The following is a 27,407-nucleotide window of genomic DNA, read 5'->3' as shown; positions in this document are numbered from 1 at the left end:
ATCAATATTATGTCACCATTATACAATTTTAAGTCCCCTTCTTTTCAAGCAACCCCTTCAGCACCAAGTACCCAGTGTTTATAAGTCATGTCTTTACTGTATGATACCAACATTCATACAATATTTACTCCTACCTCCATAGCTATATATTTATCTACTCTATAACATATACATTTATAACAGAATTGTTTTACATTTTAACACGTCAAAACTTACAAATTCAGTTTTCAAAAAGCACTAGCCAAAAAAATTTCTTCAAGTTACAAGAGGCCACCTACTGTGGATGCTCAAATTGTAAATTGTGGTATTTTTAAACTGGCAGGACTCACCTATACAAAGAAAAACAAAGTATTACTTACTAATTTCTTCAAGAAAAAAAAAAGCTCTCCCTTCTAATTATATTAGTTAGGTTGAACCTAAGCCTTTGACTGTGTGGATCACAATAAACTGGAAAATTCTGAAAGAGATGGGAATACCAGACCACCTGACCTGCCTCTTGAGAAACCTATATGCAGGTCAGGAAGCAACAGTTAGAACTGGACATGGAACAACAGACTGGTTCCAAATAGGAAAAGGAGTACATCAAGGCTGTATATTGTTACCATGCTTATTTAACTTATATGCAGAGTACATCATGAGAAAACTGGGCTGGAAGAAGCACAAGCTGGAATCAAGATTGCCAGGAGAAATATCAATCACCTCAGATATGCAGATGACACCACCCTTATGGTAGAAAGTGAAGAGGAACTAAAAAGCCTCTTGATGAAAGTGAAAGAGGAGAGTGAAAAAGTTGGCTTAAAGCTCAACATTCAGAAAATGAAGATCATGGCATCTGGTCCCATCACTTCATGGGAAATAGATGGGCAAACAGTGGAAACAGTGTCAGACTTTATCTTTTGGGGCTCCAAAATCACTGCAGATGGTGATTGCAGCCATGAAATTAAAAGACACTCCTTGGAAGGAAAGTTATGACCAACCTAGATAGCACATTCAAAAGCAGAGACATTACTTTGCCGACAAAGGTCCATCTAGTCAAGGCTATGTTTTTCCAGTGGTCATGTATGAATGTGAGAGTTGGACTGCGAAGAAAGCTGAGTGCCAAAGAATTGATGCTTTTGAACTGTGGTGTTGGAGAAGACTCTTGAGAATCCCTTGGACTGCAAGGAGATCCAACCAGTCCATTCTGAAGGAGATCAGCCCTGGGTGTTCTTTGGAAGGAATGATGCTAAAGCTGAAACTCCAGTACTTTGGCCACCTCATGAGAAGAACTGACTCATTGGAAAAGACTCTGATGCTGGGAGGGATTGGGGGCAGGAGGAGCAGGGGACGACCGAGGATGAGATGGCTGGATGGCATCACCGACTGGATGGACATGAGTTTGAGTGAACTCCGGGAGATGGTGATAGACAGGGAGGCCTGGCGTGCTGCGATTCATGGGGTCACAAAGAGTCGGACACGACTGAGCAACTGAACTGAACTGAAAATATCTGAAATAGCCTTTTTTCTGGATTCTGTTTTTGCTTTCCGGATTGTTTTGATTTGGTTTTAATATTTATTTGGCTGCACGGGATCCCGGCTGTAGCGCACAGGACCTTCTTCCTTGCATTGTGCAGGATCTGTCATTGTGGCACATGGACTATCTAGTTGGGGCACATGGGCTCAGCAGTTGAGGAGCACTGGCTTAGCTGCTCCATGGCATGTGGGATCTTAGTTTCCCAACCACGGATCAAACCCACGTGCCCTGTACTGCAGGGTGGATTCTTAACCACTGGACCATCAGGAAAGTCCTGGACTCTTAACGGTTTGACCACATCCTTTAAAAGCAAAGCCTTAAAATATTAATGTATCTAATGAAACTATGTGAAAGCTTTTCAAACTACTTTGTCCCAGAGTTCTCAAATGTTTGCATAGGGGGGAGGTGAGAGAGGTCTTGGGCAGTGAGAATACACTGAAATCCCAGCCCTCAGGACAGTGAAACTGAGCAGGATCCTATGAGGCTCCTGGGCACAAGTCTTTCTGTGTCCTAGTTTCTTGCTTGAAGGAAATAGGCTTCATTCAGCCTCCCTGACCTTCCTTACACAGGTTCAAACAGCGGCTAATCATCGAAGGAATGGAATCCAGAAACAAGGGAGGGGCACTGAAGAAACAAGAGTGCAGGGACTTCCCTGGTGGTCCAGTGGTGAAGACTCTGCTTCCACTGCAAGGGGCAAGGGCTCAATTCCTGGGCATTCTTGGTCAGCGAACTAAGATCCCACAGGCCACGAGAAAGTGAGAAAGTGAAGTCACTCAGTCGTGTCCGACTCTTTGCGATCCCATGAACTGTAGCCTACCAGGCTCCTCGGTCCATGGAATTTTCCAGGCAAGAGTACTGGAGTGGGTTGCCGTTTCCTTCTCCAGGGGATCTTCCCCACCCAGGGATAGAACTCGGGTCTCCTGCATTGCAGACAGTCACTTTACCATTTGAGCCACCTATGAAAACTTACCACATTAAATCATTATAACTAGGCTCAATCACATCTTTATTATCAAAGTAGGAACCATTACAATCAACACACTTTTGCCAATGAGAAAAGTTTGTTTATTCCTGTAGCGTAAAAATCTGTGCTTCAGGATTCAGTGAACTCTTGGAAAGCATTTTCTGTCTCCTGCTGGTTGTAGAAGTGTTTTCCCTGCAAAAAGCTGTTCAGATGCTTGAAGAAGTGGTAGTCAGTTGGTAAGAGGTTAGGTGAATATGGTGGATGAGACAAAACTTTGTAGCCCAATTAGTTCAACTTCTGAAGTGTTGGCTGTGTGACATGGGTGTTGCCGTGGAGAAGAATCAGGCCCTTTCTGTTGACCAATGCTGGCAGGAGGTGTTGCAGTTTTTGGTGCATTTCATTGATCTGCTGAGCATACTTGTCAGATGTAATGGTTTTGCTGGAATTCAGAAAGTTGCAGTGGATCAGACCAGCAGCAGACTACCCAACAGTGACCGTGACATTTTTGGGGGCAAGTTTGGCTTTGGCAAGCACTTGGAAGCTTCTTCTGGTCCAATCACTGAGCCGACAATATTTTTGATTTGTGGTCAGCTCATTAGGCAAAAACTTTTCGAGCTTTTTCACATATCTCCAATTTGCTTCAAATGCGGAAGGACCAAAGAATGGTTGAGGGTGACGTTGAGTTCTTTGGCAACTTCTTGTGTAGTTTTAAGAGGATCAGCTTCGATGACGGTTCTCAATTGGTCATTTTCATTTCCGATGGCCAGCCACTGCAATCTTCATCTTCAAGGCTCTCAACTCCTTTGCAAAACTTCTTGAACCACCACTGCATTGTACATTCATTAGCAGTTCCTGAGCTAAATGTGTTGTTGATATTGTGAGTTGTCTCTGATTCTTATGACCCATTCTGAACTCCAGTAACAAAATTGCTCAAATTTGTATTTTGTCTAACATCATTTCCTAGTCTAAAATAAATATAAAATACACAGCAACTAATAAGTCATTAGTTTAAAAAAAAAAGCAAGAAATGCACATTAAAATAATGTACAACACAACCACATTTACTTAAGAATGTATTCCAATATCAAATGGCAAAGTTCAACAATGCAAAACCGCAATTACTTCTGCACCAATCTAATACTACCAAACAGAAAAATTCAGGAAAGGTCACAAAGAGAAAGGAGGTGCCAGTCCATATGTCCTACCAACCTCCCAGAATGCATCCTGGCTGAGTGTTACCTGTACCACCAGGAAGGACCCTGAGTCAGAGACAACCTGGAAACTGATCCCACCCCATGAAACCTGAGGCCACGAGCCACGCGGCAGGGCAGTCCTCCTGGGCTCCCTCACTCTCCCACTCTCCACCCGGTGCTCCTTCCCAACAAAGTCTCTTGCTTTGTCAGCACGTGTGTCTTCTCAAGACAATTCCCCTCCCAGTGTTAGACATTCTCGGGCCCTAGAAAGGGTTCCCCTTCCTGCTAGAGTTTTAAGGACAAAACATAGAGAACCTCTGTCCCCTGGAAGAAATAAAGAGTTTTATAAAATTACTTGTTCACATTAAGGCTATTCAAATAGTATTTTTACTTTCTCTTGCTTGTTTCATTTCAATTACATGCCCCTCTTCATTCTGAAATTTTTCAATAGGTATGATGCTTTCCCAACCAAAAACAAAACACCCAAAAAAGCGGCACTCAAAAAAAAAAAGGTTCTTTTCTTAGTAAACTCTATTAATGCTTTTGCACTAACCTAAAAGAACTGAATTGCTTAATACATCAAGGGTTTTCTCCAACTACAAAAATGTTGTCCAATGTAGAAATATACTGAAAGAGAAGAAAGGAGAGAATTCATTCGTTCCACTAAGTGCTAGGGACAGTTCTGGGCACTGTTGTGGCACTGTTTATAGCACTGGTGAGATATGACAATGAACAAAACCTAGTCCCTGTCCTCACGGAACTTAAAATCCCAATAAGGGTGAACAGGACATACAGGATCCCAGATGGTGTTAAGGCAAGAAATAAAGAGGGACTCAGGGAAACAGGGGAGAAGGCAATGGCAACCCACTCCAGTACTCTTGCCTGGAAAATCCCATGGACGGAGGAGGCTGCAGTCCATGGGGTTGCTAGGAGTCAGGCAAGACTGAGCAACTTCACTTTCACTTTTCACTTTCATGCACTGGAGAAGGAAATGGCAACCCACTCCAGTGTTCTTGCCTGGAGAATCCCAGGGACAGGGGAGCCTGGTGGGCTGCCGTCTATGGGGTTGCACAGAGTCGGACACGACTGAAGCGACTTAGCAGCAGCAGCAGCAGCAGGGAAAGAGGGTGTCATTTTTCAGAGGTCAGGGAAAGCCTCAAAGATTACGATGACATTTGAGAAGATCTGTACGAAGTAAAAGCGCAAGTTAGTTGATTTATATGTGGGAAAAGAACCAGAAAGAAAAAAGCACACACGTAAAAAGGCCTGAGGCAGGAACACCCTTGAAGTGTTTGAGAAATAGCAAGGAAATAGGACATCACAGTTGAAGCAAAAGAGTGGTAAGAGTTGAGGTCAGAAAAGAAGGGGAGGGTGGCAGGAGAGGGGCTAAACCATTTAAGGTCTTAACACTTTACAACCCTACTCATATCAGTTCACTGAAATCTTACTCAGCATTACAAAGAAAAGCCTGGGATCCTGAGATGTGGTAATGGGGAATCAAGCCATTTCTTTTCACTAGATTCCTCATACCCTGGAATCAGTACCTTTCTCAATTAAGTACTGGGTCAAGTAGCATTGGGTGGGTGGAGGGGGAAGAACATAATGTGTGTTACAAAGATATCAGTAAAAGCTGCTGAAATCAGGTCTTAATGTACCCAACTCAACTTAAACATACTCAGTCAGCTTCTCAAGGCACGAACTCTTCCTGCTCCTTAGTCACGTCTCACCCACAGATTAGCTGTTGCCACACGTGCCAAAAAACTTGCAATTTCCAAAGGCTACAGCAATCTCCTTATCCTCACCCTCCTCGGCAATCAGACCATTCTCGATCACCTTCCTTTTCCCCTCATACTCCAAAACCTCTACTGTAAACAAAGAATGCTGCCCACCATTCCAGTTCTATAAGGATCAAGCCACAGGCCGTGCAGTCTCCCCATCCACATCCCCCCGCTACCCCCAGGGGAATTCAGAATGGAGAAAAACTCTGTGCTTTGGATATACAGACTCCTAGACAGTAAGCTGATTGGCAGTAATCTTTCTATGCTTGACTGTATGTTTTTTCCAGGCAAAAATCACATATATATATATACAGATCTCCTGACTTCTCACCTGCTTCTTTTGAACACTCCCCTAACAGTCACTGAGAGACTATGTCCTGGGATTCAGGGCCCCTGAATAAGGTTCCTGAAACAAACTTAATGCACTTTTACATTTTGAGTTAACTCTTTCAGTGGAAGTGAAACTGAGCAGGACCCTGTGGGGCCCTTCCAGGTATAAAAGCCTTTCTGTGTTCCCTATTTCTTGTCTGCAGGAAAAAGATTTGAGCTTCCTAAACCTTCCCTGCCATTCCAAAGAACGGATTCATACTAATTAGATGTTACTAATGCAGAAACACACAAATTAAAAGATGTTTGCTCCTTGGAAGAAAAGCTATGATCAACCTAGACAGCATATCATAAAGCAGAGACATTACTTTGCCAACAAAGGTCTGTACAAACTATGGTTTTTCCAGTCATCATGTATGAATGTGAGAGTTGGATCATAAAGAAAGCTAAACGTTGAAAAACTGGTGCTTTTGAACTGTGGTGTGGGAGAAGACTCTTGAGAGTCCCTTGGACTGCAAGGAGATCCAACCAGTCCATTCTAAAGGAAATCAACCCTGAATATTAATTAGAAGGACTGATGCTGAAGCTTCAATACTTTGGCCACCTGATGCAAAGAGCCAACTCATTAGAAAAGACCTTGATGCTGGGAAAGACTGAAGGCAGGAGGAGAAGGGATGACAGAGGACGAGATGGTTGGATGGCATCACCGACTCAGTGGACATGAGTTTGAGCAAGCTCCGGGACATAGTGGAGGACAGGGAAGCCTGGAGTGCTGCAATCCAAGGGGTCGCAAAAAGTTGGACACGACTGAACAGCTGAACAACAACAATGCAGAAACAAAGAAAAAGCAGTCAAGATACACAGTTCAACACTAAAACAGAATCCTGGTTCCTCCTCAAGGGATATACTGAGGAGTAATACAATGGCTCAGATGGTAAACAATCTGCCAGCAGTGTGGGAGACCTAGGTTTGATCCCTGGGTCGGGGAGATCCCTCAGGGAAGGGAATGGCTACCCGCTCCAGTATTCTTGCCTGAAGAATTCCATGGACAAAGGAGCCTGGGGAGGCTACAGTCCGTGGGGTCACAAAGAGTCAGACATAACTGAATGACTAACACTTCTGCTACTATTCAACACTTAACTAACTGATACCTATCTTCAAATTGTTCTTCAGGAACAATTCCAGGTGGAAGATGGTAACTTTAGGCTCACAGTGCAGACTGGTCCAACCAGAAGGTTGCTGATTTGAGATTCCTAGAATAGCACCATGTTACCTCTTTACCAATCAATCAGAAGAAAGTTACACACTCTATAGTTATCTCCCTGTCACCCCAAAAGTTGCCTTTAAAAATTCTTCCCTGAAAACCACCAGGAGTTCAGGTCTTTTGAGCATGAGCCACACATTCTCCTTGTGCAGGCAGGTACGGTAGAGAATCCCCAGAGAAAGAAAACTAGACATGGTTTTCTTGACAAAAGAGAAGCCATTTTTGGCCTTAATAAATTTTGTGATCTAAGCCTGGTGACAATGCTTGCCTTTGAACAGGTCTCAGTAATTAAAGATATTAAGGGAAGTAAGGGAATGCATGGAACAAAGGAAAAAAGAGTCAAAAAACAATAGTTCAGCGATTAATCAATCCTAGTTCCTCCTCAAGGGATACATAATAAATATTCCAGTTCAGCAGGAACTAAGGTCCTCACCAAGATGGAAGCTGGAATCATGATGTTGATCTCCAATCAACTAAAGCTTCTATTGACCTCTGGCCCAATTTTACGCTGAATTTTCTTCAGCTCAAGCCCCTTCATGAGTCTGAATGCACCCTTGCTGCTGCTGCTGCTAAGTCGCTTCAGTCGTGTCCGACTCTGTGGGACCCCATAGACGGCAGCCCACGAGGCTCCCCTGTCCCTGGGATTCTCCAGGCAAGAACACTGGAGTGGGTTGCCATTTCCTTCTCCAATGCATGAGTGAAAAGTGAAAGTGAAGTCACTCAGTCGTGTCCGACTCTTAGCAACCCCATGGACTGCGGCCCACCAGGCTCCTCCATCCATGGGATTTTCCAGGCAAGAGTACTGGAGTGGGGTGCCACTGCCTTCTCCAGCATGTACCCTTAGGTTAAGACTTTCCAAATTTCACTGTTGGAGAGACACTGTTTTGGGAAAGACCCCCCCAGAGTTTTCCAAGTAATAAATCACTCTCCCGTTCTTTGCCCTGGTTGTGTCTTTTGGTTCAACACTCACTCACCAGGGAGTGAACCCAGGTTTTTGAGTAACACCTGCTTGGTCCTCGCAATAAACCTTTCTCCGCTCTAAACTCTAACATTTCAGTTTGTTTGGTTTCATAGTGTACCAGGCACATAAACTTGGATTTAATAAAGGCCATTTCTTAATGCTGATGACATAAAATATTTTATGGCAAGACAAGACAAACAAGTTTTTTCTCTGTCTGTCCAAACCTCCTCCTTCCCCTTTAGCATATATTATGCAACTGCATTAATCTGACCTCCTTAGGAGATAACATACCTTCCTAATCTCCTCCAGGGTCACAATTCCTTCAGAGATAACATTCCCTCTTAATCTTGTAAAGGCCCCCAATGACCCATAGTTTCCATGGGGATTGTGTAAGCTGTCAATAATGTCATTTAATGCATAGCCTCTGACTCAAAATGTAACTATCTATGACCTCTCATAGGTGGAACGGTTCTTATTCTTAGAACTTTCTGAGAGGCTGTTCCCAGGTTATAATCCTCAATTTGGCTCGAATAAAAGTTTTCATTTCTTTTTTAACAGGACTTTTCCATTTTTTTCATCAACAATAGCTTTGTCCTCTTTCTCTGAGGAATTAAAGTTGATAGAAGCTGCTGCCACTGGGACATAAGGAAGAACTCTATTGTTGACACTATTAAGTTTCTTTAGCCTCCTTCTTTCACATATCCAAGTACTGATGAAAAATAAAGAGTGACTGCTTATCTGTCATTCCTTTTGTAAGAGGGAATACAGAAAAACATAGAACAAGGAGTGTTTCACTTCAGCCTTCTTCTGAGTTCTTCTATTATACGAAATTGGTTTTAATAGGCATTTCAAAACGTGACCACAATAAATCTAAAAATGTCTATCAATAATCTGAAAAGGAGACTGAAGGTTATAGGCTTTCTAATTTATCTTCTCAATCTCATCCCTATTAACAGTCATTTCAGCCAGCCACGTACTATGATTGTCCCAGCACAACAGATAGACAGAAGGATGATGGAAGGAGGCAGACCATTAACTAGAAACTATTTAAGCACCTTGCTTTTCTAATCTATCAAAGAACCTCATTTTTTAAAACAAGCGGCTCATGAAGACAACCTCTAAGATTTTAATAATCTGGAACAACCACCATGAAACAAAGACCCTACTGTTAGAACACAGTAAAGACACGCACTAGTGATCAGAGATGAAGCTGGAGAAGCAAACAGGGTCTCCTTCATGACAGACCTTTAAGCCTTTTAAGACTTTATTCTTGGCCACACCACGAGGCCTGTGGTATCTTAGTTCCCCAACCAGGGATCAAATCCGCACCCTCAGCAGTGAAAAGTGAGAGGTGCTAACCACTGGACTGCCAGAGAATTCACTTATTTTAAGGATTTTTCATTTTATTCTAAGGACAACTAGAAACCATGATTTTTTAATAAGCACAAGGTTTACAAACATATTCAGATTTACACTTTAGAAGAAGAACGCTTCTACAATAAAAAGCCTTCTAAACAGAGGTTACTTTGGACTGAATCTTAAAATGAGAAAAGAGTAGGGTAAAGTAACGGTTACAGAGGCATGAAAAAAAGAGTAGGCTGAGAGAAAGAAAACAGCAAGTAAAAATATATACTCTGAGCACAGAGCACAAAATATTGTATTCTTGAGCTTCTGGGCTGGTGAACATATTACAATGCCGGGAGGATGGCACCCTCAGAGGGCATGGAAGCTCTGCGTCCCTTCCCCATATTTGCCCTGTGCATCTCTCCCACCTGGCTGTTCCTGAGTTATTATATCCTTTTCTAATAAAATGGTAACTTAGTAAGTAAGAAATATAAAAATAAATTATACTCTGACTCCATAAGGTCATATCACTAGTTCATGAATTACTTGTTTCTCTGATTCACTGCCTGGCTTTGCATAGAGAATCTTTTAACTTCACAGTGGCATGGAACCAGAAACCTGACCATTTCAGGCAAAGCCGGTAACACAATAAATTAGGTTAATACAGTGTTTAAATTGACTCTCCAAGAGAGGTCTCCCCTGACAATTCACTCTAAAGTTACTGCATCTTATTCTTTTCCATCACTGCACTTAAATGTGTACCTTCCCCACTTGGCTTTAAAACTATGTCCATTTGTTAACCACTGTACAGCCAGCTCCTAGCAAAGCAACTGCCAAGACAATAGGTGATAAACACATTTCCTAACAGTTTTTGAAATCAACTCCTGCCACCAAAACTCTTACTCATACAACAGCTCACTTTATTCAATGTCTATTATTAACCTAAAGCAGAAAGTAGATACTAAAAATAATAATACATAGCCCTGACTTCTTTGTGGAAACTATTAAGTGGAAGGGAGTAAAAATCGTTATTATTGCCCGCAATGCCTGTTATTAATTAAATGACTGCTTTATGCTAGATACTTTTTAAGGGGCTTTTATGTATTATTTCTAGTCTTAAAACAATTTCTGAAGTATGTAACAGAATGCCTATTTTACACATGAGAGATCTAAGCTTGAACAAGTCAAGTGATGTGACTTACCCAAGGTCACCACTTGTAGGCTACAGAACTAGGATCAGAACTCCAGTCTATGACCTAAGTTCACATTACATTATACTGCTTTCCACCATACTTTATATAAAATATTTTCTATATGATTAATGTAAGTCAAAAAAGTAAAACCTAAAAAGTCAATGATGTACGTACATGTAGCCTGAAAATGACAGGTAATACAGTAAAAAGGTGTTGTTTAGCAGAAGTTTACAGTCCTAAGCAGTGCATTGTAATAAATTCCTCCTCCAAAGGAAAAAAAAAAAAAAGTCTTGAGTATAACTATTACACAGTCCTTAATAAGGAAGCCAAAGTTCAAGATAAACCAGGAACTAATGAAATCAGAGCTCTGAATTTTAATCCCTTTTTGTTTAAAATGAAATTCATCCCGGGCTATCTCCCAACTTAAGCTAGACTCTAATATTCTTGATATCACGTTGTTATCAGCCCAAACTGACCTGAAACACACGTTTTAACCCCAATCTACTGAGGCAGCTCCCTCATCTTAACCATCCAAATAGTATACTGTACTGCTTCTCACCATCACTGCCTACCTCCTTCACTTCATTAGCCATTACTAAACGCCAGAAAATCAGAAAGGAGTAAAACTACATCCCCAGTAGTTACCAAATGATGTATCCATACAAATGACTATCATGAAATCATTTTTTAAATCACATTTTCAAAGAACATTTTAACACACACACACACAAAAAGCCCACAAAATGATGTTAAGAAAAATACACAAACTGATTATATACATTGATGTTGATTTTGCCAGTGTATCTATGACACAAATGCCTACATGTGTCTACTTGGATCTGCATGTACAATACAAGAAGGAAAACAAATTACTGGGAGGAAATAAACCAAAATATTATTTCCAAGTGATGGGTATATGGGTTGTTTCCTTTTTATACTTTGTCTCGTATAAATTTTCTACATTGAGCCTATACTACTTCTACAATCAGAAAAAAAAACCTACATAGAGAAAATACATTCCTCCTGTTCTTAAAACAATCCTCCTGTTGTCATATGGTATCACAACATTAAAATAAAATCTGTTAAACCTTGTGCTTTCTTTTTTCTTAATATGCCACTGATTTTTCTTTGGCACCAAAAAAGAAAACAAATATTCGAAAAGAAAATACCTCAATCGGTGATATGCAGAACATTACTAATTTTGATATTTTGGATTCTCATTAACTACAAAACAGAGTAACCATCACCTGTAATTTTTTCAACAGAGCTCTAACATCACATAATTTCTTATCACAAATACCAACTAACAGTAACCTCACTTTTTAGCTTTCAATGAACACTTTAAAGGCATCTAATTCAGTTGTTGCTCCTCTTGCTTATCTATTTTATATGTAGTATTATCAGCTAGCATGAGAAATGACTTCTCCAAAATCTCAGCTCCTAACGTAGTACCTGACAGACCAAGGGACCAAGTATGTGTTGTTCACAGAACTGAACATTCCCAAAGGCAGTATATGGGAGGGACATTTCTTCATTTTGTAAATAAGTGATGAAATCATAAAGAACAATGAACTTTCTCAAGGTTCCAAGTAGACTAAAGACTCACACATTTATGTATTTAAATAAAATAAGAAGAGGCAGAAAGGGAAACAGAAGAATGTAGTCACACTTACACAGCCAGAAGAAGGTAAGAAATGATCAGAAGACCAGGGGTAGTGAACTACAATAGACAGTTTTTGCAGTGACTGTTACCATTCAATCTATCATTTCCCACCCCCTTCCTTAGTATCAGGACCCTTTATTTGCTACCTGGGCACTTAAATCCCAGAATAAATAAATTTCCCAGTCTCCCTCTGCACCTTGGTGTGGCCAGGAGACTAAGTTCTTGCCAATGAGATACAAGCAAAATTGGTTTGACCAAACCTCCAGAAAACTTCCTTAAAAGACAGCTGGTACCTGTTCCTCGCCCCATTTCTTTCCCTACATCAATTCTGTTCTTTGAATCTCAGATGAAATGGCTAGAACCACTTGGACAATGAGAAAATGGATCATGGCCTACAAATGGTGAGGTAGGGAGGAGGAAGGAACCAGAGTTACTACACCAGCTGTGGAACTCTCACCTCCAGATCATTCCCATGAGAGGAAAATGTATTTCTATCTTGTTTAAGTCACAATTATTTGGGTCCATCCTGTGTTACTCTTCAGCGTTACTGGTGGGGGCATAGACTTGGATAACTGTGATATTGAATGGTTTGCCTTGGAGACGAACAGAGATCATTCTGTCGTTTCTGTCGTTTTTGAGATTGCATCCAAGTACGGCATTTCTGACTCTTTTGTTGACCATGATAGCTACCCCATTTCTTCTGAGGGATTCCTGCCCACAGTAGTAGATGTAACGGTCATCTGAGTTAAATTCACCCATTCCAGTCCATTTTAGTTTGCTGATTCCTAGAATGTCGACGTTTACTCTTGCCAAAAAGGTCAGTTTTCATTCCAATTCCAAAGAAAGGCAATGCCAAAGAATGCTCAAACTACCACACAATTGCACTCATCTCACATGCTAGTAAAGTAATGCTCAAAATTCTCCACGCCAGGCTTCAGCAATGCATGAACCGTGAACTTCCTGATGTTCAAGCTGGTTTTAGAAAAGGCAGAGGAACCAGAGATCAAATTGCCAACAACTGTTGGATCATGGAAAAAGCAAGAGAGTTCCAGAAAAACATCTATTTCTGCTTTATTGACTATGCCAAAGCCTTTGGCTGTGTGGATCACAATAAACTGTGGAAAATTCTTCGAGAGATGGGAATACCAGATCACCTGACCTGCCTCTTGAGAAACCTATGTGCAGGTGAGGAAGAAACAGGTAGAACTGGACATGGAACAACAGACTGGTTCCAAATAGGAAAACGAGTACGTCAAGGCTGTATACTGTCACCCTGCTTATTTAACTTATATGCAGAGTACATCATGAGAAACGCTGGACTGGAATCAAGATTGCCGGGAGAAATATCAATAACCTCAGATATGCAGATGACACCACCCTTATGGCAGAAAGTGAAGAGGAGCTAAAAAGCCTCTTGATGAAAGTGAAAGAGGAGAGTGAAAAAGTTGGCTTAAAGCTCAACATTCAGAAAACGAAGATCATGGCATCTGGTCCCATCACTTCATGGGAAATAGATGGGGAAACAGTGGAAACAGTGTCAGACTTTATTTTTTTGGGCTCCAAAATCACTGCAGATGGTGACTGCAGCCATGAAATTAAAAGACGCTTACTCCTTGGAAGAAAAGTTATGACCAACCTAGATAGTATATGCAAAAGCAGAGACATTACTTTGCCGACTAAGGTCCGTCTAGTCAAGGCTATGGTTTTTCCTGTGGTCATGTATGGATGTGAGAGTTGGACTGTGAAGAAAGCTGAGCGCCGAAGAATTGATGCTTTTGAACTGTGGTGTTGGAGAAGACTCTTGAGAGTCCCTGGGACTGCAAGGAGATCCAACCAGTCCATTCTGAAGGAGATCAGCCTTGGGTGTTCTTTGGAAGGAATGATGCTAAAGCTGAAACTCCAATACTTTGGCCACCTCATGTGAAGAGTTGACTCATTGGAAAAGACTCTGATGCTGGGAGGGATTGGGGGCAGGAGGAGAAGGGGACGACAGAGGATGAGATGGCTAGATGGCATCACTCACTCGACGGACGTGAGTCTGAGTGAACTCTGGAAGCTGGTGATGGACAGGGTGGCCTGGCGTGCTGCGACTCATGGGGTCGCAGAGTCGGACACGACTGAGCGACTGAACTGAACTGAACTGTGTTACTCTTACAGTACAAGCTAACCTCAACTTACACAAATGATCAATCAATTTCTAGGCAGAAAACACTTAGACCTGTCTTTCTAGCAGTCTGCCAACAAATCAATAAACTGGGACTATCCAAAAACTTCTTTAGTTTACTCAAACAAATCAAAGTGTGAAGAGGAGTACTCATCTGTACACATTCCATTTCAGTCATATTCATTATGGATTGCTCCTTTAATGGCCAGGCAGCTGCATTAGATACTGATGTGAAAAATAAGATTAGAAATGGTATACGAGAAACAAGCAAAACATAAATGTATATTTTTAAGAAGTGGAAATAGAAAGTAAGTTTTCATCCCTTCCAATTTTCACATTAGACCTAACATTTCCCCTATAAAATCATGTACATTGATAAAAGTTCTACAAATATCAATAGTAAAGATATCCTCTTTTCTCTTCTCAATATACTCAATTTCCTCTGGAATTTGTCCTCAAATGTGAGAACAGGCACCCCAAGTCTAGGTTAGGGTGGTGCCATATGGCCCTGGCCTTCTGAACAAACTTCAATTCTCTCACTCATAGACCTGAAACTTAAAAAGCTTAGAAAGTTTGACTGGAAACCTTATTAACTGAAAAATTCAGAAGTAGCTGAACTCTTGCCTTTAAACACCCTTTCCAAAGTCTGAGTGTTCAACTTCTCCTAGGACTGTATGACATACATTAATCCTTCAAATATACTTTCTCTTATACTTAAATAAGGCAAAGTAGGTTTTTGTTATTTGCAACCAAGAGAAAAAAAAACAAACAATGTTAAAGATAGCTAATTTCTCTATTACTGCAGAGAATGTAGTTCTAATCTAATCATTTGAATCTCCCTTGGACTGTTCCAACAAAGACCCGTCTAGTCAAGGCTATGGTTTTTCCATTGGTCATGTATGGATGTGAGAGTTCGACTGTAAAAAAGCTGAGCACCAAAGAATTGATGCTTTTTAACTGTGGTATTGGAGAAGACTCTTCAGAGTCCCTTGGACTGCAAGGAGATCCAACCAGTCGATCCTAAAGGAGATCAGTCCTAGGTATTCACTGGAAGAACTGATGTTGAAGCTGAAACTCCAACACTTTGGCCACCTGATGCAAAGAGCCAACTCATCTGAAAAGACCCTGATGCTGGGAAAGATTGAAAGTGGGAGGAGAAGGGGACAACAGAGGATGAGATGGTTGGAAGACATCATCGACTCAATGGACATCAGTTTGAGTAAACTCCTGGAGTTGGTGATGGGCAGGGAGGCCTGGCGTGCTGCAGTCCATGGGGTTGCAAAGAGTTGGACATGAATGAGTGACTAAACTGAACTGGACTGTTACAAGATCTTTAAAGGGTTGTTACAACACAATTACAAGGCTTTTAAAAGGTCATGACTGAGAGTTACACAATGCCGTATGATCCCACTAGCACCAGATTTTTTTAAATTGAGTATTTCAGTTTTTTATGACAGCATTTAGATCTAGAAGTGACTTTAAGAAATTCAATCAGTTCAACCCACTAATGCCATCATCTCTCTCATTTCTCTTCCCTTAGGACTAAAGAGTTTGCTTGACAATCTTCTTAACATCTTTACAAGTTCAATTCCTGGGTTGGGAAGATCCCCTGAAGAAGGAAATAGCAACCCACTCCAGTATTCTTGCCTGGGAAATCTCACGGACAGAGGAGCCTGGCTACAGTCCTTGGGGTTACAAAAGAGTCAGACACAACTTAGCAACTAAGCAACAAGAACAAATGTGAATTTGATAAACAACTAACTTTGGGACTAGGTTATGTCTCAAATATTGCATGATGATTAACAAACTATCTATTGTTTGTCTGAAACTCAAATTTAACCAAGTGTACTGTATTCATATCTGACAACTCTAGTTACATGGAGCTGAAAGAGTTGCCCAATACAATCTATAGATTATCTACTCTGTTTACAATAGGAAGTAGAGAATTAGAAGCAAAAGTTTAAGTTAGCTACACAGACATGATACATACTCTTAGACCTGAAGGGGAGCTTGTAGATAACTAGTCCAGTGTTCTCACTTTAAACATTAAGGGAAAAGTGTGCCAACTGGATTGGAACATGACACCAAATAACAAATGACTAGAAAGACTGTTTATTTTCATTTATCTTTAAAATTATTTCTAAGACCCACAAGGGAAAAGAACAAGTAAATTTCATGGCTCTGAAAAATATTCACATACCTGCCATCTCAAAGGTCATTTCACATTAGTAAGTGTAACCAATAAAAGAAAACAACAAAAAAATATAACCAGTTAGACATTATTGCTATGAAAGGGAGAATTTAAGTAAATAAGGTTACATATATAAAACACCTAGTTTAAGGCCTAGCACACAACAGGACTTCTAAATGGATTCCCTTCTCCTCCCTGCCCCTGTTTAGTCACTAGACTATTACAAATATTACAGGAGCTTCCAATGTGGTCTCATCTTCAAACTCAATAGTTTCTTCAACTTTGATATCAGTATAGCATTCCTAATACATCTCCCTCAAAAACACTCCAATTCGTTAATAATGGCAAGATGTTCAATCTCATTTGATATCAAATTGCCAATCAAAACACTCCTAAGTTAAACTGCCTGCAAGTTCACCAGAGGAATTTTGGTGACTCATTCAGAACAAAACAGTGTATAACAATTACAGAGTATATGCTAAGGGCATAAACTAAGAACTTAGACGTATAAAGTAGGACGGATAACATTTCAAGCTGGGGTTTCAGAAAACTTCAGAAGCACCTGCATTTGAGTGAGAATTTGAAGAATATATAGGATTTTGATTGGTGAAGGTAGGAAGTTAAAGAAAATTTCACGCAGAGCTTCATGAATAAGGACATGAAGGCAGAGGAAAAAAATGCCTTACAATATAGCCCAAATTTTATTTTCTTATCATATCCCACCAGGGGCACAGATGTCAATCAAGTGTCATTTCCAAGATACAGTTTAAGTTGCTTACCTCCATACCTCTGCTCAAGCTATGCCCTGCTTATCTTACATATCTGGTTTTATCTTACATATACTGTTTGACAAAACAAGATAAAAATATCTAAATTTAAAGTATTCTATATAAATGCACATAAGTGAAAAACGTTAAAGTGTTAGTTGCTCAGTCGTGTCTGACTTTTTGCGACCCTATGCACTATAGCCAGTCAGTTTCTGTCCATGGAATTTTCCAGGCAAGAATACTGGGGTGGGTAGCCATTTCCTTCTCCAGGGGACCTTCCCAATCCAGGGATCAAACTGGGTCTCCTGAACTACAAGCAGATTCTTCACTGGCTGAGCCACCAGGGAAGCTCACATGCATGCAAGCTGACTTCAAATACAAGGCAGACCCCCCTTTTAGGGGGCTTCCCGAGTGGCTCAGTGGTAGAGAATCTACCTGCCAGTGTAGGAGACAGGAGTTTGATTGCTGGGTTGGGAAGATCCCCTGGAGTAGGGAATGGCAACTCACTCTAGTATTCCTGACTGGGAAACCCTATGGACAGAGGAAGCGGCAGGGTATAGTTCACGGGATCACAAAGACACAATTTAGCAACTAAACAACAATATAAATGTGTATATGCATGCATGCACATGTGACTAATTAATAAATGAAAACAGGGCTATTTCATCTACATCACTGGACATTTATATATTCAGGTTGGTTAATCAATTTTGGAAGTAATCTTCTTACTGGGAGATAGGGAGTCTGTCTGCCTTGCATTTGAAGCCAACTTACATTCAGGCACACATAGTAGTTGATTTTTTTAATGAATTAATTTACTATTTTCGGCTGCACTGGATTATTGTTAGTATATGCAGGCTTTTTCTAGTTCCCATGAGCAGGGGCTACTCATCATTGCAGAGCAGAGGCTCCAGGCTCACAGGCTTCAGTAGTTGCAACACATGGGCTTAATAGTTGAGGTGCATGGGCTTAGTTGCTCTGAAACATGTGGAATCTTCCTGGATCAGGGACTGAACCCATGTCCTCTGCACTGGGAGGCAGATTCTTACCCACTGTACCACCAGAGAAGTCCTTCATTTTTTTTAAGTGTTCTTTGTTCTCCAGATTTCCTGAAGGTGCTGGTGCATTCAAACTTGTAGAACTGTTTCCCTTGCCTGAAAGGTCTTTGTTTACTTACTTATTTCTTGGTTGTACAGAGCAGTTTGCAGAATCTTAGTTCCCTGACCAGGGATTGAACCTAGGCCACAGCAGCAAAAGCATTGAGTCCTAACCACTGCATGACTAAGGCATTCCCTGAAATCTCTTAATGTTTTTTGCAAATTGATTATTTCTATATGTTCTGTATCCCTAACAGGGAATCTATAGTTTCAGATTCAATGTTTATTGAAGGCCCATTATTCACTATAAACCATGACAGATACTTTTATAAAGTACCTACACAAGCACTTATACAAGCATCAACTGTACCATGTTCACTAAAACTGAGTTTTACTGGTGAAAGATGTATGACAGCAGAGGAAAAAAGTGATACTCTGGTTCTTAGGCAGAATGGCAAGATGGTAGATCTTATTTTCCTGTTCATCACAGTTCAGTTCAGTCGCTCAGTCGTGTCTGACTTTTTGCAACCCCATGAGTCGCAGCACGCCAGGCCTCCCTGTCCATCACCAACTCCTGGAGTCTAGCCAAACCCATGTCCATCGAGTCAGTAATGCCATCCAGCCGTCTCATACTCTGTTATCCCCTTCTCTTCCTGCCCCCAAGCCTTCCCAGCATCAGGGTCTTTTCCAATGAGTCAACTCTTTGCATGTAGTGGCCAAAGTACTGGAGTTTCAGCTTGAGCACCAGTCCTTCCAATGAACACCCAGGACTGATCTCCTTTAGGATAGACTGGTTGGATCTCCTTGCAGTCCAAGGGACTCTCAGGAGGCTTCTCCAACACCACAATTCAAAAGCATCAATTCTTCGGCGCTCAGCTTTCTTCACAGTCCAACTCTCACATCCATGAGACTGGACCACTGGAAAAACCATAGCCTTGACTAGACGGACCTTTGTTGGCAAAGTAACGTCTCTGCTCTTAAATACGCTATCTAGGTTGGTCATAACTTTCCTTCCAAGGAGTAAGCGTCTTTTAATTTCATGGCTACAGTCACCATCTGCAGTGATTTTGGAGTCCCCAAAAATAAAGTCTGACACTGTTTCCCCATCTATTTCCCATGAAGTGATGGGACCAGATGCCATGATCTTCGTTTTCTGAATGTTGAGCTTTAAGCCAACTTTTTCACTCTCCTCTTTAACTTTCATCAAGAGGCTTTTTAGTTCCTCTTCACTTTCTGCCATAAGGGTGGTGTCGTCTGCATATCCTGTTCATCACAGGATAATGTCAACTGATAAGAAAAGTAAATAGTTATTTAAACAGTTTAGCATTAAAAACTGCACTGAATAAAACCGTTTACTCTAAAACTCTACATTTTTGTTTCTGGAAGAGAGAATTACTTACCTCTGCCTCTGCCGTCAACTGTATCTTCTTTGATATCAACTGTTTTAAATCAACCCGACCTAAATAAAGAAAAAATGTAATTTTTAAGTAGATGGGAGAGCTACCCATCAGCATTATTTAAACCATGAACTTAAAAAACAAGCAAAACATGACAAGTACAAACTTTGGTGAAACCACAAAACATAACACAACTTTTAAAAAGGAAGCATTGGCAATATAAATAGAAGGAAATTTATACATAAAAATGGTAAGCTGAAAAAAAAACCCACTACTATAGGTACATACCATGCTTACAACTGTATTAATCATAAGATGCTACAAGATCCAATTCTGACAATAACAGGAAATTAGATTATCTGAATGGATCCTGTAACTATGACTAGTAAAATGTACAAGCAACAATAGAAAAATCAGATAAGTTGGATTTCACCAAAATTTTTTGAAAATCTTTTCTACTCCAAGGGATATTATCAAGAAAGTTAAAAGACACAAAAGAGGGGAAATACTTGCAAATCTGATCAGGAACCCACATACAGAACACGTAAACAACTCATACAACTCAATGGAAAAGACAAATGGTCCAATCTAAGTGTCTGAACAGACATGTCTCCAAAAGATACACAAATGGTTGATACCATTTGAAAAGATGCTCAACATCACTGCCATCAAGAAAATGCAAATCAAAACCACAAACAAATATTGCTTTACACCCAGTAGGATGGCTGTAAGTGCTGGTCACTGTACACTTAAAGTTTATACAATGTTGTGTCAATTATTTCAGTAAAGCTAGAAAGAGCTGTACCAGCACAAAATTTTGAGAAGAGTGCTAGCTATTTCAGGGACTGGATGTGACAACTGTTTCATTATACAATTAGAGAAGTGTTACTACATACTTATAAAAATGTAAGAATGGAACCACTTGGTACAAATAAAATAGTTTAAGTGAGGAGGAAAACTTTTGACCAGGATATGGAGAAATTAAAACCCTCCCACACTGCTGCTGAGAATGTGGTGTTTTTGAAAAACTCTGGAACTTCCTCAAAAAGTAAACACTGAGTTATTACCGTATGAGCCAGAAATTCTACCTCCTAGGTAAATACACAAGAGAAATGAGAACAGACTCCCTGTTCCCATTTATAGAAAAAATTTAAAAATCCAAACCCCCTGCCCCCGAAAAAATCTAACAAAATCACCCACAGCCTAATATTTTGGTAAATATCATCTGCTCTTTTACTTTGGTAAATATCAAATAGTAATATTAAATATTGTAAATTACATATTATAAAAATGGAGTCATTATGCACACTGTTTTCATTTATTATATTGTTAATATCTGCATGTCTTACATAGTATTCTACATCAATTTTACTGGTCTACTATTCTATTTTTATGTCTGAAATAAAACTTATTTAATCCTCTATTTATCTGTATCTTTTCACAATAATCAACTTGGAAAAAAAGCCATGGAGAATGTGAAGGTCCAAAATATATCTAATAAAAGCCCTAAAATGAGAGAAAAAACTTGAAGCAATAATGGCTGAAAACTTTCCAGAAGTGTTAAAAAATGCCAGTCCTCAAAGAAAGATCAAAGAATCCCAAGCTGGGTAAAGATATATGATAGTAAAACTGTATAATACAGAGGGTTTTTTTTTTTTATTTATCTTTTACAGAGAGGTATATTTTAAAGCAAACTACAAAAGGCCCTTGAAAGCACCAAGAAAGAAAATATCACCTTCAAGAGAACTGCAATTATGCTGAGTATTGACTCATCAATTCCAACAACAGAAGAAGCCAGAAGGCAGTGCAGTAATATCTTTAATTGTTGATAATGGTGGAATTTATAACTGGGAAGGAGGCTGGAGGTCATACTGTGAATGGTCTGTATCATAACAGCTTTGAGGAAATTAAGAATTTTTTACGCAAAAGAGTAACTGATCTGATATTAGAAAAGTCCAGTCTCTGGCAGGAGAGAAAGAAAGGATCACAGAAGTGAAATGCAATAAATCCTGACAAGAAATTAATACTGCCATAAGTCAAAAAAAAAGGCACTGGGAGTGGACAGATGCGTTTTGAAGATATTCTCAAATTGGTACCTTATTAGGTAAGCAATATGAAGGTGAAACAAATATCCACTTGATTTTTCTATCAGTTGTAAAAAATACTTTTATTTAGCTCTCTACTCGGAGAAGGCAATGGCACCCCACTCCAGAACTCTTGCCTGGAAAATCCCATGGATGGAGGAGCCTGGTAGGCTGCAGTCCATGGGGTCGCGAAGAGTCGGACACGACTGAGTGACTTCACTTTCACTTTTCATTTTCATGCACTGGAGAGGAAATGGCAACCCACTCCAGTGTTCTTGCCTGGAGAATCCCAGGGATGGGGGGCCCTGGTGGGCTGCTGTCTATGGCGTCGCACAGAGTTGGACAGGACTGAACCGACTTGGCAGCAGCAGCAGCAGCTCTCTACTATTTATGATCAGAGCATGGATTCATAAATAAATGAACACAGAAGCTTCTTCCCTTCAACTAATGACCACAGGGAGATGAGGAGGAAGACACCAAAGATTAATGCTCACTACTGTGCATCACTTCCAAAAGGAATGTGTCTATCCATAAATAACATCACCACCATTTCAAATTGGTTTTGATGAGTCAAGAGATTGGAAAGCTGGGAAAGTTTTTCCCAGTTAGACTAGAATCTCTGAAGACCCTACTCCAAGTGACAGTAAAGTTATATAAAGTCAGAGAAAAATTTTAAATTCATTTTCTTTCACCTTAAAATTAACCTCATATAACATTCAGAAGAAAATTACTTTCCTGCTATCCACCGAAACTTAAATGTCATAAAAATCAAAAGAATAATGCCATAAAAGCAAATATCCAATGATTTAAAGACCTATATATAGACAACCAACCACCTGAGTAAACTCAAGGTTTCTAAATTTCTAAAATGTTGACTCTGAAGTAGTGATAAACAAGGACTGAGTGTCTTGCAGTGTCTGAAATATCTGTCTAAATCATTAATATCACTGTTAACTGATCATTAACTGTTAATACCTACTAGTAGACCCAAAGATAAATCCTTAAAGAAACTACTCTCGATTTTTTTTTCCTAACCTACTGATTTCTAAGAAGTCAGGCTTGCAACATTTATCTTCATTAACACTACCTCACACTTGTAGAATCTATGACACTGAACTGAATATTTAAAAACGCACTCCCTGAAGTATCAAAAATCTAATCTGAACCAGTTTTGATGAAGACCTTCCTAAAATTAGCACCTTTAAAAAGAGAAAGAGATTGTACTATACATAATCTTTATGTTAAATAAAAGATCACTTATTGTACCGTGCTATTATAATACTTTCATTGATAGTAAAATGGAAATGAGAGCAACGGAGCCTACACTAAACAGCTCCAGAAAATTATTCTTTTCTACCTGGGCTGCTTCTTCACTACTTTTCACTAAATCTGACTCCTGTAAAATCCTATACTCATACTACTAGGCCAAATTTATTGCCAGTGTTACCCAGAAGGAAAAGACAAATAACCAAACTTATTAAATTAGTAACTCATTGTTCATTCAATTATATATTCACTCACGATGTAAAAACCCTCTGAGAACCTAATACATACAGGGTACTAGGCATGTATTTCAACTGCCCCCTCCTTTAGGATCTCAGGAGAAATATGCAAACATAGATAATTACAATATACAGAAGGGCTGTGGAATCATCAGGGTGGAGCGAGCTTTTGCAGAGGAAGTCAATATTTGATCTTTGAACTGAGTCTCAAATGATAAGGAAAAACCACAGTGAACAGGTACTAGGAAAGATTATGTCAGGCAATGGAAACAGCATGAAGACTTGTAAGGACTTGGGTCTTCTGGAACTCGACCGTGAGTCAAATGCCTCTAGGTGCCAAGCTCTCTCAGCTTTACAATACTGTACTTACGTCTCCCGCACTGGCAGGTGGGTTCTTTATCACTTGTACCACCTAGAAAGCCCTACTGTATTTAATAGAGGCTTTTGCTAAAGGGCAGCTTTTAATTCCTTACTTTCTAGGTTACCAGTTACTTTCTAGATCAAAGCTGTCCAACAGATATATAAATGTGAACCACATATGTACTTTAAAATGTCCTAGGAGCCACATGAAAAAGTAAAACAGATGCAAGTGAGTCTGAAATGTGGTATGTATTTTACAACTATATTAAATCAGTTCTGACTAGCAACAGTTCAAGTGTTCAACCGGACCATACTGAACAGTATAGTCCTCGATCAGGTATCAGCAATTTTCTTCTGTAATGGGCCAGAGAGGCTTTGGGGGCCATATGGTCCAGAAGCACTACAGGCATAAATGAATGAAAGTGGTTGTGTCTGACTACTTCTGTTCTAGATGGCTAAATTTACTCTAAGTCTGGCTGACATACACGCACAGTTACTTCTGATAATCCCATGTGACTATGGTGAACAAGGTTGGTGCTTCCCTCACAAGGGCATGTGTCTCGTTCCCCTTGCCAGATGATTCAAGAATGGGCATGAGCACTCAGTTAGAGATGGCCCACTTACAGTTACTGAAAAGAGTTTAGAAGGAACTTTTTAATAAATGTGTCAACAAATTTAAGAAAAACAACAAAAGATGATGTAGATTTTAGGGCTAGTAACACACAACCAGGAAGCTGTTACTATCCTGAAAAGCCAAGGAAAGTCAAAGAGAACACTTTGGAAAGAACTGAACAGAAGTGATGGTTACCCAGCCCAAAGGAAACTGACATGACAAAAACACTCCTTACTCTCTGCCCTTGGATCTCCTATCAGGGCTGTCCAACCCAGCCATGACCAAACCCTACCAGAAACAAGAGGGCACGGGAGCCACTGGATTGTGCCCTGGGGGGCTGACGCTATGGACTCTAAGCAGGGTAGAAAAGAATAAAGAGGCAAAGGGCAGATAGCATAATTTATAACCTAGTTCTGGCCAACGAGACCTGAGAAGTTGGTTGGACAATTTCTAGAAAAGACTTCATTGCTCTAAAAAGAAATGTAAGGAAACAGGTTTTCTTCTGATGGAAATTACTCTTTTGCTTTCCCAGTTTTCTTACCCAGCCGAGAGTTACTAACCCTCTGTCATTATTTCCATCCTTTCCCCATCAGCAGCACCACTTTCCTGGACCTGCCAAGCCATATCCCAATCCCAGATATTGCCTATCTGCTTTTTCTGATTTTGAATTGCCACACCTTACAGAAATAATATAGAACATAGGCCCACTATATAAACTGATGCTGTCAAGTCTTAACCAGGCCTGCCATAAAAAATATAGTATCTGTCTTTGCCTCTAGATGAATTTCTGTAACATTCATCACAAGCATAGATCCAAACATTTTCCACCTTTTTCAAGTCCCAACCTTACCAGGTAGCCTTACCTTCAACTGATCATTTTAGGTACCAACTCCTAAAATGTCTTGTATTTTAATGTTCACTATCTTTAATCCTCTTCTCCACTACTCCTGTGTCAGAGAAAGGGGTAGCCCATCTCTTTTTCAAGACTAACCCTTTAAACTATTGCCTTGATCCTATATATGTCTTTTGAGAAACTGTTCAAATCATTCAACACATTGAGTAATTTATATCACCCACATTACACTCAGAGCCAATGTAGTCTTTAAAATTTTGCTGAAATTATGATATGGATGTCATCAATGGTACTCAACATCAAATCTGTGAATTTTTGTCAAGTAGTACATGTTTACTTAACATTTTAGAAACAAATATGTAACTGAAACAAGCCTATGATTTCACAGAATTTACTGCTTAGGAAGAGGACTTTTCAGTGATCTTTATAATAGTAAATACAGTACAGAGATAATGGCAAAATTAAAAATAACTGAAATTTTGGAAACAGTGCCCTTTGGAAACAAATGGCAGCTCATTTTCCAATGAACCTCATCTTTTGTGACCCAACCATGCTATTCTTTTCTTTTTAATAAATGTCCTAGGAAAGTGATTTATATTTTCATCTTCACTTTCTCACTAGTAATTCATCCCCAACCTGTTTTTCTAACTCCTCCTTTTCTAGAGTCACTATGGTCTCCAAATTTCCAAATCCTCATCCTCGTTAAAACTTGCTGCAAGAAGTTCCCTGGAGGCCTAGTGGCTGGGACGCTGGACTTTCACTGACAAGCCCTGGGTTCATCCCCTGCTTGGGGAATGGATATCCTGCATGTCACGTGGTAGGACCAAAAAAATAAAACTTGCTGCAAAATTTCAATATTTATAAAATATTGGTCATACCTCATCATATTTATTCTTTATAACAAGCCAGTGAGATAAGCGCAGAAGGCAATAGCACCCCACTCCAGTACTCTTGCCTGGAAAATCCCATGGACAGAGGAGCCTGGTCAGCTGCAGTCCATGGGGTTGCTAAGAGTCGGACACAACTGAGCAACTTCACTTGTCACTTTCATGCATTGGAGAAGGAAATGGCAACCCACTCCAGTGTTCTTGCCTGGAGAATTCCAGGGACAGGGGAGCCTGGTCGGCTGCCATCTATGGGGTTGCACACAGTCAGACACGACTTAAGTGACTTAGCAGTAGCAGCAGTGAGATAAGAAGATAGCTAGGGGCTTCCCTGGTGGCTCAGTGGTAAAGAATCCATCTGTCAATGCAGGAGACATGGTTTGATCTCTGATCTGGGAAGATGCCATGTGCAGAGGCGCACCTGAGCCCATGTGCCATGGCTGCTGAACCTGTGCTCTGGAGCCCAGAAGCTGCAACAAGAGAAGCCACTGTATAGAGAGGCCCTCGCCTGGCAACTGGAGAGTAGCCCCTGCTCACCGCAACTAAAGAAAAGCCCGTGCAGCAACCAAGACCCAGCACAGCCAAAAATGAACAAATAAATAAACGATAGTTGGTGTCTCATGTCTATTTTCCAAACAAAGAAATAAGATTCAAAGACACTAACCATCTTGCCCACAGTCCTATGGCCAGTAAATAAATGAGCCTGAAGTAAAACCCATCTTCTGATCTCTAGCCATGGAGATCAGGAAAAAAAAAACTGATCAGTCATAAAAAAGAATGAAATTATTCCATTTGCAGCAACATGATTGGACACAGAGCTTATCATACTAAGTCAGAAAGATAAATATCCTATGATATCACTTGTATGTAGAATCTAAAATGTGATACAGATGAACTTACTTACAAAACAGAAACCGACTCACAAGCTTATAGAGAACAAACTTTTGGTTGCCGGGGGAAATTTCAATCAGGGGAAGGGATAGTTTGGGAGTTTGGAATGGACATGTACACACTGCTATACTTAGAATGGATAACCAACAAGGACCTACTGTGTGGCACTTGGAACTTGGCTCACTGTTATGTGGCGGCCTGAATGGGAGGAGTGCTTGGGAGAGAATGGATACGTGTGTGTGTGTATATATATACACACACACATACATATATATATATACACACACACATACATATATATGGCTGAATCCTTTCCCTGTTCACTTGAAACTACCACAATACAAAGTAAAAAGCTTTTAAAAATTCATTAGTTAAAATTTAAAAAACCAAGTGCTACTCATAGT

General features: G+C 40.1%; 1 protein-coding gene across 1 annotated transcript in view; it reads right to left on the bottom strand.

The window, feature by feature from the left end:
* The window catches only part of SOAT1 (sterol O-acyltransferase 1), a 67,401-nt gene that overhangs the window by 20,035 nt on the left and 19,959 nt on the right, over window positions 1-27,407 (bottom strand). Inside the window, exon 3 of the mRNA XM_068985697.1 lies at window positions 19,820-19,878. Coding sequence (XP_068841798.1) covers window positions 19,820-19,878 — 59 coding nt within the window. The remainder of the gene's footprint in view (window positions 1-19,819; window positions 19,879-27,407) is intronic.

The sequence above is a fragment of the Capricornis sumatraensis genome, chromosome 14 (assembly GCF_032405125.1).
Source record: "Capricornis sumatraensis isolate serow.1 chromosome 14, serow.2, whole genome shotgun sequence".
Lineage (NCBI taxonomy): Eukaryota > Metazoa > Chordata > Mammalia > Artiodactyla > Bovidae > Capricornis > Capricornis sumatraensis.
Note: the sequence above shows the minus strand (reverse complement) of the source record. Positions and strands in the feature narration are given on the sequence as shown.